At 43.5% G+C, this 15,204-nt stretch overlaps 1 protein-coding gene across 2 annotated transcripts; it reads left to right on the top strand.

Annotated features, from left to right (window-relative positions):
- Positions 1 to 2,042, top strand: LOC124013173 (ladderlectin). Of its 2 annotated transcripts, XM_046327391.1 has the most exons (7): positions 3 to 164; positions 289 to 367; positions 527 to 568; positions 762 to 889; positions 1,195 to 1,329; positions 1,532 to 1,643; positions 1,782 to 2,042. In XM_046327391.1, exons 2-7 carry the CDS (start codon positions 307 to 309, stop codon positions 1,865 to 1,867), a joined length of 564 nt encoding a protein of 187 aa, XP_046183347.1. In that variant the 5' UTR covers positions 3 to 164; positions 289 to 306; the 3' UTR covers positions 1,868 to 2,042. The 2 variants fall into 2 exon arrangements, with proteins under 2 accessions (XP_046183348.1, XP_046183347.1); XM_046327392.1 differs by lacking the exon at positions 527 to 568 and having other exon boundaries at positions 1 to 164.
- The last annotated feature ends 13,162 nt before the right edge of the window (positions 2,043 to 15,204 follow it).

Genomic DNA, 15,204 nt, shown 5'->3' with positions numbered 1-15,204 from the left:
TCATATCTGGTATTTGAACACGCCTCAAACCAGCTCTATGGAACACCATTACCAGCTAACAATTGTTTGAAATGGCTATTTATTTGTAGCTGACAGTGTAAAAGTGCTTCTCTTTCTCCGGATGAACAGAACCTGCAGAACTTACCAGTGATTCACATTAACAGGTAAGTCCTCCATTCATGTACATTAAGTAATAAACTGTTTAATTTGCTGTTATGCTATTTTCCAGAGAATTCTGGATGTTTCTAGCATTATTGCCCTCTGATTGTTCCAGTACCTTGTTTTTAGGAGACCATCATCACCACCATGGCAATGTTGACCATATCTCTGCTGCTCTGTGCTGCCGTTGCTCTGAATGGAGCAACAGGTAGGACACACAGCAAACCAAGAATATACACTTTAGTTCACACTTTACAGCAATTTTTTACAAAACACTCCTTTCCTGTCGATCCCTGGAACTCCAGCTGGTTGAAGTTGTTGTTGTCCGGGTGCTGAGACCCTACCTTCACTCTTTTTTGTGTTCCAGTTTTAGAACTGTTCCAGGACTTTGAGCAGGCTTTGCTTCTGGGTAATTATAGTTTTTAATCTCTGTCCATGAAACTTATGTCAGTAGATTCATCCGCAGTACTACTAGGTAGACACCTCTCACAGGTTGATGATTCTACTAATCAGAATAACAGTTGTGTGCAGGGGCGGTTGTTTGTGAACAACATTGCTATGACTTGTCCATTTGAATTCCTGCCTGTCTGTCCTTCTTCCAGGAGCTAAGGGAGAAGAGGAGGGAGTAGTGGCAGCAGAGAACATGAACCAATGCCCCACAGGCTGGTTCCAATTTGGATCGCGTTGCTTCATGTTCGTCGAGACTGCAAGGTCATGGCCCCTAGCAGAGGTATTATGGTTACTCTCTACTGTGAATTAAAGGGAAAGTTTGATCGAAATCAACTCGCTTATTTGGTTTGAGGTTACCCTTAAAGCTTGGCATATTTATAAATATATTTATGTTAATTAAGGCCTACTGTATATTGGTTAAGACACAGATAATCTAATATCTCCTAGAGTATTTTTAAAGGAGCATTAATTTGCGATGGACAATATTTGATTGTGAGAGTCCAGAAGATAAGTTATCACAGACTGGACTGCTGACTAATACTTACATTATGAAATGTCTTTGTCCCTGTCTACCTCTCACTGTAGCGCCACTGTGTGTCCCTTGGAGCAAACCTGGCGTCTGTGCACAGCTCTGCGGAGTATCAATTTCTACAGGAAGTGGTGGCGAGCAAGACTGGCGGTTTATCAACTCCCTGGATCGGAGGATTTGATGCTGTTCAGGTGGAGTATACTCACAGATCAGTAATATCTTTGGTAAACTCATCAATATCTCAAGGGTCACTGATAAAGTCAGATCTCGGTTTGGAAGATCTTATAGATGTTCTCAACAACAACAAAAAGGTCACTGCAGTATCTATTGGCATACTATTATAATAATAACATGGGATTTATTTGATACTGAGACCTCACTTCTTCCCCACAGGACAGACTATGGTTTTGGAGTGACGGCTCTGAATTTGATTACCAGAACTGGAAGAAAGGAGAGCCCAATAATAGCGGTGGCAGAGAGCCATGTTTAGTGATTAACTGGGAAGGTACAGTAGGCCCGGTATCATTCACTGATCCATTCATCAAATAAAGCTAACACACACACCGCAAACACACTATACTATTGTTGTGTGAACACCTGAGATTATTTGAGAGGTCATTTCTGTGCCGTGTTTCCTTTTAAGGTAAATATGGCTGGAACGATATAAACTGTGGAAGCAGCTTTCCCTCTTTGTGCTCCAAAAGAATGTGTGAAATCCAGAAGAACTGAAACCAACAATGATACTGCATAGTGCCAACACCCAACTGAACAGTCTTCATGGTAAAGTCACATTTTTTGTAAAGATGATTTGTTTCTGTCAACTGTAACTTTGAGTTAGTTGTCGTTCATATATGTTGAGTGATGCTTTTGTTGTTTATTGTCAATAAAACGGGAGTAGACATTGTGTTTTCTCTTTTGAGTCACTATTAAACGTGAATGATACTGCCATAATTGTAACAGGATTCTTAAAGGTACTGTATAGGATCTGTGAGTTTACTCAATGGTCATTTAAATTCTTGATATTTTTCAGTCGATTCAAGGTTATTACAGTCAACAAAAACTGATACTAAAATAAAAATGCAATTTGGATAAACAATTTAATAAATGAAATAAAAAAATGAATAAAAATATTTAAACATTTTAAAAAACTATTCTGAAACTATTGTCTTTGACTGCAAAATAAAATGAAAAGCATCATAAATTGTTTAGTTTTCGTTTTTGTCCTCCATTGGGAAAAAAATCGAATGGGGTTTTCAAGCTACTGAATCTGCCGGGTAAATGCTGCCAGCAAATGGCAATGGTTCAAATAGGCTTTGCTTGTGCATCACTATCACTAGCCATCCGTAGCTAACAGGGAAGACATCCGAGGGCGAGCTCCAGGTGTGAACCATAGGTGTGAACCATAGGTGTGAACCATAGGTGTGAACCATAGGTGTGAACCATAGGTGTGAGTGTGAACCATAGGTGTGAACCATAGGGTGAACCATAGGTGTGAACCATGGCGGCAGCAAAAGGAAAAGTGCTGTATGGGATTGTTTTGAGTATGTTGCTGGAAAGGAAAAAAGCAAATGTAGTGTCAGGAGATGGCAGCATGTGGAACAGAGATGAAAGGGAAAACCCAAGCAACTTAAAAGTTCATCTGAACAGCGCTCACAAAGAATCATACTGTCACGTTCTGACCTTAAGTCATTTTATTATGTCTTTTGTTTTAGTATGGTCAGGGCGTGAGTTGGGTGGGTTGTCTATGTTCTTTTTTCTATAATTTGGGATTTTCTGTGTTCGGCCTGGTATGGTTCTCAATCAGAGGCAGCTGTCAATCGTTGTCCCTGATTGAGAATCATACTTAGGGTAGCCTGGTTTCACTTTTGAGTTGTGGGTGTTTTATTTTTCCGTCTCAGTGTTTGCACCATTCGGGACTGTTTCAGTTTTCTTGTTGATTCTCTTGTTCTTTTGTATTTTGTATTCATTAAATCATTATGGATACATACCACGCTGCATTTTGGTCCGATCCTTGCTACTCCTCATCAGAAGAAGAGGACGAGAATCGTTACACATACAATTTCAGGAGAAATACAAGGAGAGATAGCCACCAGCTAGCTATTAGTAGCTGCTCGTCAATGGTAACCAGTAGCTGCACGTCAGGAGAGCCGTGCTGCGAGCCCAGCTTGAGATGCAATCGTTAGGCAAGGGTCATTTTAGTGTAGGAAAGGATGAAACAGCATCTGTGCCACCAGTAAGTGCAGATAGTAGTATAAATCCCCTTGCACAGTCCCCGCAGCCAGACAATTTTCTCAAGGCTTCTGGAATGAAATGCTGTCGGCATGCTCTACCGGTGTCACTCATTCAGTCGACAGAAACTTTCAACCAGTTCTCCCCATTAAGCAACAAGTCGGAGTCAGAGGCCGAGCCTTCCCTGATCTCTCCTCCACCCGTTACCGGGACTGTGCCACCGAAGCCTCTCACCATTAGCTCTGACAATTTGAAAGAAAAGAGTAATAGGTGACTCCATTACCCACAGTATTAGACTTAAAATAATCACCCAGCAATCATACACTGTTCACCAGGTGGCAGAGCTACTGGCGTTAAGGCAAATCTGAAGAAGGTGCTGGCTAAGTCTAGAACTGGAGAGTGTAGAGAGTATAGGGATATTGTTATCCACGTCGACACCAATGATGTTCGGATGAAACAGTCAGAGGTCACGAAGCACAACATAGCTACAGCGTGTAAATTAGCTAGAAAGATGTGTCGGCATCGAGTAATTGTCTCTGGCCCCCTCCCAGTGAGGTGGAGTGATGAGCTCTGTAGCATAGTCTCACAAGTCAATCGCAGGTTGAAAACTGTTTATTTGTCCCTCACAAAAGATTTCCGGGACTCATCCACAAACAGGACCAAGCCTGGCCTGCTGAGGAATAACGGACTCTATCCTAGCTTAAGGGGTGCTTTCATCTTATCTATGAACATAGACAGGGCTCTAAATCCTCTAGCTCCACAATGAGACAGGCAGCAGGCTGTCAGCCAGCCTGCCAGCTTAGTGGAGCCTGCCACTAGCATAGTCAGTGTAGTCCGTTCAGCTATCCCCATTGAGAACGTGTCTGTGTCTCGACCTCGGTTGTTCACCTTAGCAATCTCACTGGAAAAAAGACCTCCTCCATTCCTGTCATTATTGAACGATTGTGATATCTCACATCTCAAAATAGGGCTACTTAATATTAGATCCCTCACTTCCAAGGCAGTTCTAGTCAATTAACAAATCACTGATCATAATCTTGATGTGATTGGCATGACTGAAACATGGCTTAAGCCTGATGAATTTACTGTGTTAAATGAGGCCTCTCCTCCTGGTGACACTAGTGACCATATCCCCCGTGCAGCCCGCAAAGGAGGAGGTGTTTCTAACATTTACGATAGCAGATTTCAATTTAAAAATGAAAAATGACTGTGCTTTCGTCTTTATAGCTTCTAGTCATGAAAACTATGCAGCCGACTCAATCACTTTTTAAAGCTAATGTTAACAGGCCTCCTGGGTCATATAGAGCGTTCCTCACTGAGTTCCCTAAATTCCTATCGGACTTTGTAGTCACGGCAGATAATATTAACATTTTGGGTGACTTTAATATTCACATGGAAAAGTCCACAGACCCACTCCAAAAGGCTTTCGTAGCCATCATCGACTCAGTGGGTTTTGTCCAACATGTCTTTGGACCTACTCTAGTTTTGTTCTGTGGAATAAAGATTGTGGATCTAAACGTTTTCCCTCATAATTCTGGACTATCGGTCCACCATCTTATTATGTTTGCAATCGCAACAAATAATCTGCTTAGACCCCAACCAAGGATCATCAAAAACCGTACCATAAATTCTCGGACAATCCAAAGATTCCTAGATGCACTTCCAGACTCCCTCCACCTACCCAAGGTTGTCGGAGTACGAAAATTGGTTAACCACCTAACTGACAAATTAAATGTAACTGTCACGAGAATTTACTATCCCAATGATAATAACTGACAATCAATAGCTCTGACCAATCCCCAAGGTTTGTAAGACCATGGGTATAATAATAATAATTAGTCAAAGACTCAGCTTGTGCAAAAGGCTAGTACAGTTTATTCAGAGAACGTTCTAAAGTCAAGAATAAAAAAACATCAATTTTATAGCTGCGCACATACTTCCACACAAACAGTAGGTATCCTACGCACATACCTCCACACAAACAGTAGGTATCCTACGCACATACCTCCACACAAACAGTAGGTATCCTACGCACATACCTCCACACAAACAGTAGGTATCCTACGCACATACTTCCACACAAACAGTAGGTATCCTACGCACATACCTCCACACAAACAGTAGGTATCCTACGCACATACTTCCACACAAATAGTATATATCCTACGCACATACTTCCACACAAACAGTAGATATCCTACGCACATACTTCCACACAAACAGTAGATATCCTACGCACATACTTCCACTCAAACAGTAGATATCCTAAGCACATACTTCCACACAAACAGTAGATATCTTACGCACATACTTCCACACAAACAGTAGATATCCTACGCACATACTTCCACACAAACAGTAGATATCCTAAGCACATACTTCCACACAAACAGTAGATATCCTACGCACATACTTCCACACAAACAGTAGATATCCTACGCACATACTTCCACACAAACAGTAGATATCCTAAGCACATACTTCCACACAAACAAACACGCACATACTTCCACACAAACAGTAGATATCCTAAGCACATACTTCCACACAAACAGTAGATATCCTACGCACATACTTCCACACAAACAGTAGATATCCTAAGCACATACTTCCACACAAACAGTAGATATCCTACGCACATACTTCCACACAAACAGTAGATATCCTAAGCACAAACAGTAGGTATCCTACGCACATACTTCCACACAAACAGTAGATATCCTAAGCACATACTTCCACACAAACAGTAGGTATCCTACGCACATACTTCCACACAAACAGTAGATATCCTACGCACATACTTCCACACAAACAGTAGATATCCTACTCACATACTTCCACACAAACAGTAGATATCCTAAGCACATACTTCCACACAAACAGTAGATATCCTACGCACATACTTCCACACAAACAGTAGGTATCCTACGCACATACTTCCACACAAACAGTAGGCATCCTACCTACATACATACACACAAACAGTAGATATCCTACGCACATACTTCCACACAAACAGTAGATATCCTACACACGTACTTCCACACAAACAAACAGTAGGTATCCTACGCACATACTTCCACACAAACAGTAGATATCCTCCACACAAACAGTAGATATCCACATACTTCCACACAAACAGGCATCCTACATACATACATACACACAAACAGTAGATATCCTACGCACATACTTCCACACAAACAGTAGGCATCCTACATACATACATACACACAAACAGTAGATATCCTACGCACATACTTCCACACAAACAGTAGATATCCTACACACGTACTTCCACACAAACAAACAGTAGGTATCCTACGCACATACTTCCACACAAACAGTAGATATCCTACGCACATACTTCCACACAAACAGTAGATATCCTACGCACATACTTCCACACAAACAGTAGGCATCCTACATACATACATACACACAAACAGTAGATATCCTACGCACATACTTCCACACAAACAGTAGGCATCCTACCTACATACATACACACAAACAGTAGATATCCTACGCACATACTTCCACACAAACAGTAGATATCCTACACACGTACTTCCACACAAACAAACAGTAGGTATCCTACGCACATACTTCCACACAAACAGTAGATATCCTACGCACATACTTCCACACAAACAGTAGGCATCCTACATACATACATACACACAAACAGTAGATATCCTACGCACATACTTCCACACAAACAGTAGGCATCCTACATACATACATACACACAAACAGTAGATATCCTACGCACATACTTCCACACAAACAGTAGGCATCCTACATACATACATACACACAAACAGTAGATATCCTACGCACATACTTCCACACAAATAGAAGATATCCTACGCACATACTGTCTCACTACCCAGCCGACAGAGATCAGGGAGACCTTGACCTTGAGACGTACACCCCGTTCTCTCCCAAATCTCTAGTCAGGTCGGCGCCGAATTTTGCTCAGACAGTCTGTGTATAAAATACCATAAAGACATAAACATTAGCTATATTGTTTTACCCTATTTCTGACTAGAACTACACATTTATTGATTATAATTTCATACATTAAAATCAATTCCATACAATTGTATGGTTTCAGGGTGGAATATTCTAATCATTCAATTAACAGATAAATCCCATTAACAGTAACCTTTTGTAGTACCCTAGATGCAGTCGCACCCCTAAAAAAAACATTTGTCACAAGAAACTAGCTCCCTGGTAAACAGAAAATACCGAGCCCTGAAGTAAGCTTCCAGAAAATTGTCACAGAAATGGCACTCCACCAAACTGGAAGTCTTCCGACTGGCTTGGAAAGACAGTATCGTGCAAATATCGAAGAGACCTCACTGTTGCTCGATCATCCTATTTTTCCAACCTACTGTCGCAAATCTAAGTAAAAAGCAGCATTCCCCAAGAGAGGATGGCTTTTACTTCAGCGGTGATGAATTCATGATCATTTGAAAGCAAAAACTCCTCTTTAAATCTGTGTATTTCTCCAAAGCTCAGTCGTCCTGAGTCTGCACCACACCTCCAGGACCTACGATCAATGTAGACACTCAAGTTTTTAAATCCTATATCTCTTGACACATTCATGAACATAGTCATGGCCTCTAAACCTTCAAGCTGCATACTGGACCCTATTCCAACTAAACTACTGAAAGAGCTGCTTCCTTTGCTTGGCCCTTCTATGTTGAACATTATAAATGGCTCCCTATCCACCGGAAGTGTACCAAAGACACTAAAAGTGGCAGTAATAAAGCCCCTCTTGAAAAAGCAAAACCTGACCCAGAAAACATAAAAAACTATCGGCCTATATGGAATCTCCCATTCCTCTCAAAGATTTGAGAAAAAGATGTTGCACAGCAACTCACTGCCTTCCTGAAGACAAATAGTGAATACGAAATGCTTCAATCTGGTTTTAGACCCCATCAAAGCACTGAGACGGCACTTGTGAAGGTGGTAAATTACCTTTTAATGGCGTCAGACCAAGGCTCTGCATCTGTCCTCGTACTGCTTTTGACACCATTGATCACCACATTCTTATGGAGAGATTGGAAACCGTAATTGGTCTACACGAACAAGTTCTGGCCTGGTTTAGATGTTATCTGTCGGAAAGGCGATCAGTTCATCTCTGTGGATGGTTTGTCCTCTGACAAATCAATTATACATTTCGGTGTTCCTCAGGGTTCCTTTTTAGGACCGCAATAGTTTTCACTATATATTTTACCTCTTTGTGATGTCATTCGGAAACAATGGTAACTTTGACTGCTACGCGGATGATACACAGCTGTCGCAACATGGTTAAGCCCCAAAATTACCCACCCTGTGTTTCAGAAATAAGGATGTTGATGGCGGTAAATGTTTTACTTTTAAACTCTGACAAAACAGAGATGGTCCCAAGAAACCAAGAGATCTTCTGTTGGATCTGACAATTAATCTTGATGGTTGTACAGTTGTCTTAAAGGAAACTGTGAAGCACCTCGGCTTTACTCTGGATCATATGATCTCTCTTTTGACAAACATATCAAGAATATTTCAAGGACAGCTTCTTCATAACACTGCAAAAATCAGAAATGTTTTGTCCAAAGATTATGCAGAAAAGCTAATCCATGCTTTTGTCACTTCTACATTAGGCTATTGCAATACTCTACTTTCTGGCTACCCAGATAGAGAACTAAATAAACAATATAAGGCTGCTAGAATCTTGACTGCAACCAAAACATTTGATCCTATTACTCCAGTGCTAGCCTCTCTACACTGGCTTCCTCTTAAGGCTATGGCTGATTTCAAGGTTTCACTACTAACCTGCAAAGCATTACATGGGCTTGCTCCTACAGCTGGGCTTTCTCCTATAAGGCTACATTTTTATGGAATGGCCTGACTATCTATGTGAGAGACGCAGACTCGGTCTCGACCTTTAAGTCTTTATTGAAGACTCATCTCGTCAGTAGGTTACGTATCTGGCTGTAAGGGAGTCAGGCGCAGGAGAGTAGAAGTTGGGTAGCCAAAGGAGCCTTTTATTTCAGCGAACAAACTCACGGCACTAAGAACACTAAACACAATATGGGTTGACATAACCCAGCACAAACCAGTCTTGCGTGCACATACACGAAACAACAAACAATTCCACACACAGACATGGGGGGCAGAGGGTTATATACACGTTGTCACGCCCTGACCTTAGTTATCTTTGTTTTCTTTATTATTTTGGTTAGGTCAGGGTGTGACGAGGGTGGTTTGTGTGTTTTCCCTTGTCTAGGGTTTTTCGGATATCTATGGGGTTTTGGTATTGTCTAGGTAAATGTAGGTCTATGGGGGCCTGAATTGGTTCCCAATCAGAGACAGCTGTTTATTGTTGTCTCTGATTGGGGATCTTATTTAGGTTGTCATTTTCCATTTTGGTTTTGTGGGTTATTGTCTATGTGTAGTTGCATGTCAGCACTCTTGTTTATAGCTTCACGGTCATTTTGTTATTTTGTTAGTTTGTTTAGTGTTTGTTTTAATAAAAGAAGAATGTATTCATCTCACGCTGCACCTTGGTTACGACGAACATGACAGAATATACTGGAGAATAGAGGAACCGCAACGATATGAGGGTACACGGCTAGTACGGAAGCCCAAGAGGCAGCCCCAATAAAAAAAATAAAAAAATGGGGGGGACACGAGGAGATTAGCTGAGTCAGGTAGGAGACCTGAGCCAACTCCTCGTGCTTACCGTGGGGAGCGTGTAACTGGTCAGGCACCGTATTATGCAGTGATGCGCAAGCAAAGTGTCTCCAGTGCACTATTCTAGCCCGGTGCGCTCTATTCCAGCTCCTCGCATTTACCGGGTTAGAATGGGCATCCAGCCAGGACGTATTGAGTCAGCTCTATGTTCTGGATCTCCAATGCGTCTCCACGGTCCAGTGTATCCTGTGCCTCCTCCCTGCACTCGCCCTGAGGTGCATGTCACCAGCCCAGTACCACCAGTGCCAACACCACGCACTAGGCTTCCTGTGCGCCTCCAGAGCCCAGTACGCCCTGTTCCTCCTCCCCGCACTCACCCTGAGGTGCGTGACACCAGCCCGGTACCACTAGTTCCGGCACCACGCACCAGGCCTACAGCGCGCCTCAGCAGTCCCGTATGCCCTTTTCCTCCTCCCCGCACTCGCCCTGAGGTGCGTGTTACCTGCCCGGTACCAACAGTGCCAGCACCACGCACCAGGCCTACAGTGCGCCTTGGCAGTCCAGAGCATCCAGCGACAGTACCCAGTCCAGAGCGTCCGGCGACAGTACCCAGTCCAGAGCGTCCGGCGACAGTACCCAGTCCAGAGCGTCCGGTGACAGTTCGCAGAACGGAACTTCCAACAGTACCTGTTTCGAATCCAAGCGGTATCATATCCGGCTGTGATTGGGAGTCCCACAGGGCAGCGCACAATTGCCCCAGCGTCGTCAGGGTATGCCTTAACTGACTTGCCTTGTTAAATAAAAAAATGCAAAAGGCCTAACTTCACCCATGCTCTACCAAGGTTCTCCGTCTTTGACCTGCTATGTAGCTATGTTGATCTAATGTACTTCAAACAACATGTAGGCAGGTTGCTTAGGATTTAAACCTTCTCAACACCACAAAAAATATGTTGGTACACCAAGAGTAGCTTGACACACCTGATGTCATTTTTAATAGTTTCTTGTGTGTTTTATGCTAGAGAATTACCACAACTCAATCCCCTCTTTCCACTGATAGAAAGCTTGCACCTATTGAATAACATGGGGCTTGTGAAAGTGGTGTTTTCTACACATGAGAGTATCCTGACAAGAAAATTGTCACAAAATGGTCTGTAAAAAAAATATATAATTTACAGCCATCATTTACATTTAACATTTACATTTAAGTCATTTAGCAGACGCTCTTATCCAGAGCGACTTACAAATTGATGCATTCACCTTATGACATCCAGTAGAACAGTCACTTTACAATAGTGCATCTAAATCTTAAAGGGGGGGGGGTGAGAAGGATTACTTATCCTATCCTAGGTATTCCTTAAAGAGGTGGGGTTTCAGGTGTCTCCGGAAGGTGGTGATTGTCTCCGCTGTCCTGGCGTCGTGAGGGAGTTTGTTCCACCATTGGGGGGCCAGAGCAGCGAACAGTTTTGACTGGGCTGAGCGGGAACTGGACTTCCTCAGTGGTAGGGAGGCGAGCAGGCCAGAGGTGGATGAACACAGTGCCCTTGTTTGGGTGTAGGGCCTGATCAGAGCCTGGAGGTACTGAGGTGCCGTTCCCCTCACAGCTCCTTAGGCAAGCACCATGGTCTTGTAGCGGTTGCGAGCTTCAACTGGAAGCCAGTGGAGAGAGCGGAGGAGCGGGGTGACGTGAGAGAACTTGGGAAGGTTGAACACCAGACGGGCTGCGGCGTTCTGGATGAGTTGTAGGGGTTTAATGGCACAGGCAGGGAGCCCAGCCAACAGCGAGTTGCAGTAATCCAGACGGGAGATGACAAGTGCCTGGATTAGGACCTGCGCCGCTTCCTGTGTGAGGCAGGGTCGTACTCTGCGGATGTTGTAGAGCATTAACCTACAGGAACGGGCCACCGCCTTGATGTTAGTTGAGAACGACAGGGTGTTGTCCAGGATCACGCCAAGGTTCTTAGCGCTCTGGGAGGAGGACACAATGGAGTTGTCAACCGTGATGGCGAGATCATGGAACGGGCAGTCCTTCCCGGGAGGAAGAGCAGCTCCGTCTTGCCGAGGTTCAGCTTGAGGTGGTGATTCGTCATCCACACTGATATGTCTGCCAGACATGCAGAGATGCGATTCGCCACCTGGTCATCAGAAGGGGAAAGGAGAAGATTAATTGTGTGTCGTCTGCATAGCAATGATAGGAGAGACCATGTGAGGTTATGACAGAGCCAAGTGACTTGGTGTATAGCGAGAATAGGAGAGGGCCTAGAACAGAGCCCTGGGGGACACCAGTGGTGAGAGCGCGTGGTGAGGAGACAGATTCTCGCCACGCCACCTGGTAGGAGCGACCTGTCAGGTAGGACGCAATCCAAGCGTGGGCCGCGCCGGAGATGCCCAACTCGGAGAGGGTGGAGAGGAGGATCTGATGGTTCACAGTATCGAAGGCAGCCGATAGGTCTAGAAGGATGAGAGCAGAGGAGAGAGAGTTAGCTTTAGCAGTGCGGAGCGCCTCCGTGATACAGAGAAGAGCAGTCTCAGTTGAATGACTAGTCTTGAAACCTGACGGATTTGGATCACGAAAGGTCATTCAGAGAGAGATAGCGGGAGAGCTGGCCAAGGACGGCACGTTCAAGAGTTTTGGAGAGAAAAGAAAGAAGGGATACTGGTCTGTAGTTGTTGACATCGGAGGGATCGAGTGTAGGTTTTTTCAGAAGGGGTGCAACTCTCGCTCTCTTGAAGACGGAAGGGACGTAGCCAGCGGTCAGGGATGAGTTGATGAGCGAGGTGAGGTAAGGGAGAAGGTCTCCGGAAATGGTTAGTGTTAATCACTCCAGAACCACACCCGTTTCTGTGGGGAAGAACAGTCAAGTCTCAGACTCATTCCCATAGAGTAAAAACAAGGCCAGTGGATAATTCATTGAGCATTTGCTCCAGTATCTGCCTCTCAGAGAGCTTCCAAACCTAGACTTGACTTCATGAGTCTTGGCTTTAGAGACATCGATAAGTATTCTACATGAACAGCATCAACTCTTCCAATCCATGTTTTGGAGAAATCACCAGTACTGGTCATCACCACCTCCTGTAAGAAATGGCACTTGGCAGAGCTTTGCACTGATGCATGGTTCGCCCCGAAGTGCACACAGTGCCGCTAGAGAGAGAGATGGACAAGAACATTAATTTCATAGTGAAAATGAGAGTCGTGACATCTGCATTGCTTGCTGTTTTTTTGTTGTTGCTGTGTTTCTGCTGATGCCACATTGGTATGTTTGATCGGGAGACAGGTGCAGGAATGCGTAATATGGGTTTTTAATTTACCCAAATTACAGCGTGCAGTGTAAAGGCACGGGGACGAAGACCAATCAAACACTATACAAAACACAGGGTTGAAACCCAAACAAAAGAGCGAGGAGTACCTCGAATAAATAACACATGCGCACAATGATTAACACAGGGGACAAGACCCGTAATCATCTGCGCAATCCACAATGGCACGAAATCCAGAACACACAGCACAGGTACCCACACAAACCAACGGACATTGTAACAATAATCAAAAGGACACTGGTAAACCAAGGGCACACTTATACAAGTACTAATCACTGGGAATAGGGGCCAGGTGTGCGTAATGAAAGTTCCGGAGGGATCCCTGACAGCTGGTGTAAAAAGGGCTTTATAAATACATGTGATTTGAGTTAGTCCAAAAATGATGATCCCCATGGCAACATGCTCATAAAGACATTGCGTCACTTTCTCCAATATTCCTTGAGCCTGAACCAGGCACGAAATAAATGTCTCAACCAAATCCAATCAAACGTAACTTGATTCACCGTAGAAGGTAAACACAATATGATACTGTACCTCAGCTGCAGCCCATGTCTCTGCAGTCTGGAAGAACGTGTAGCAGCATGATCAGTATTTGGTCCATGCCCTCCTCTGTCCTCCACTTTCTGGAGGGGAGGACAGACACAAAATTAATTGACTGACTCACTCGTTGGGGCCAAACAAAATAATCTATAAGACGTAAGTTTCACTGGCAAACATTACGAACTGCTAACGTACCCAGAGGCAATGTTAGCTCAGCGACCATCACCTCAAGGGGCTCTACAGTGAAACACGAGGGGTACATTCAATCAAAACTGTCGTAGCAATATTTATGCGACATCTTTGTTTGAACGTTTACTCCTCACAACACATCTTTACTCTGAAAACTGGAAGCATCTAGTGAAGGGAGTCTACCTAGGCAAGACTTACCAAGAGGTGGGTTCTGTTTAAAGGTGTTTCCCTCATCATCCATATCCTCTATGACATAGAAACATATGGAGGGAAGACATTGTTTTAAAAGTTTCAATAATGTCCGCTGGACACTATCGACGTACTGTATATGCACACACTTACCAAGGGGGATGTTCCATGTTTCCCTCCAATGAAGGTTCTGAAACAAGAACTGTCACACAAAAGAGAGTGAAAGTAGGGCCTCGGCACCTGGACAACCATCAGTGCAATTGTCCGAAGTTGTCAATATCTTGTCAACTCAAGTGGAGTACGCATGGATATATATCTTACGGTGCGTTTTACCTGGTGCACTACTCAGCGCAAAAGGCAGTACAAAGCAGTAGAGATATGGTCAACATCGCCATGATGATGATGATGGGCTTCTGAAAACAAGACATACATTACTGAGAATGAGAAGGCTAGAAACAGTCAGGAAGAACTCACTGAGAAAGAGCTCAAAACAGCAACACAGAGTGTTGTCGGTGAGAAGAGGACTTGCCCATCTGCAGGTTCTGTTCAGCTGGAGAAAGAAGAGCACTTTAAAATAGTTAGCTCACATGGCCACAAGGGAAAAAATCAGCCAATGAAAAAAAAAATGGTTAACTTGATATTGTTTTTTTTTTCATGGCAATTTTTCCCCCTGCTCTTTAGATTAGGTGGATTGGTGTTATTGAAGATGTTTGCTGAAACGTGAGCCAGATCACGATAGAATATCAATACAAGCACTTTATCTTTAGTCATCTGTCTTTAATCTTTGTGAAATTAGGATGAATTGCAATATCCAATCAAGAGCTGCCTAAATCATATTACACAAAGCCCTCTTGTTGTTAAGTCTAATTCAAATGAAGCAGTCAAAATTAATTATGCTAACTCGAATTTGCCTACTT

This window comes from Oncorhynchus gorbuscha, linkage group LG24 (assembly GCF_021184085.1).
Source record: "Oncorhynchus gorbuscha isolate QuinsamMale2020 ecotype Even-year linkage group LG24, OgorEven_v1.0, whole genome shotgun sequence".
Lineage (NCBI taxonomy): Eukaryota > Metazoa > Chordata > Actinopteri > Salmoniformes > Salmonidae > Oncorhynchus > Oncorhynchus gorbuscha.
Note: the sequence above shows the minus strand (reverse complement) of the source record. Positions and strands in the feature narration are given on the sequence as shown.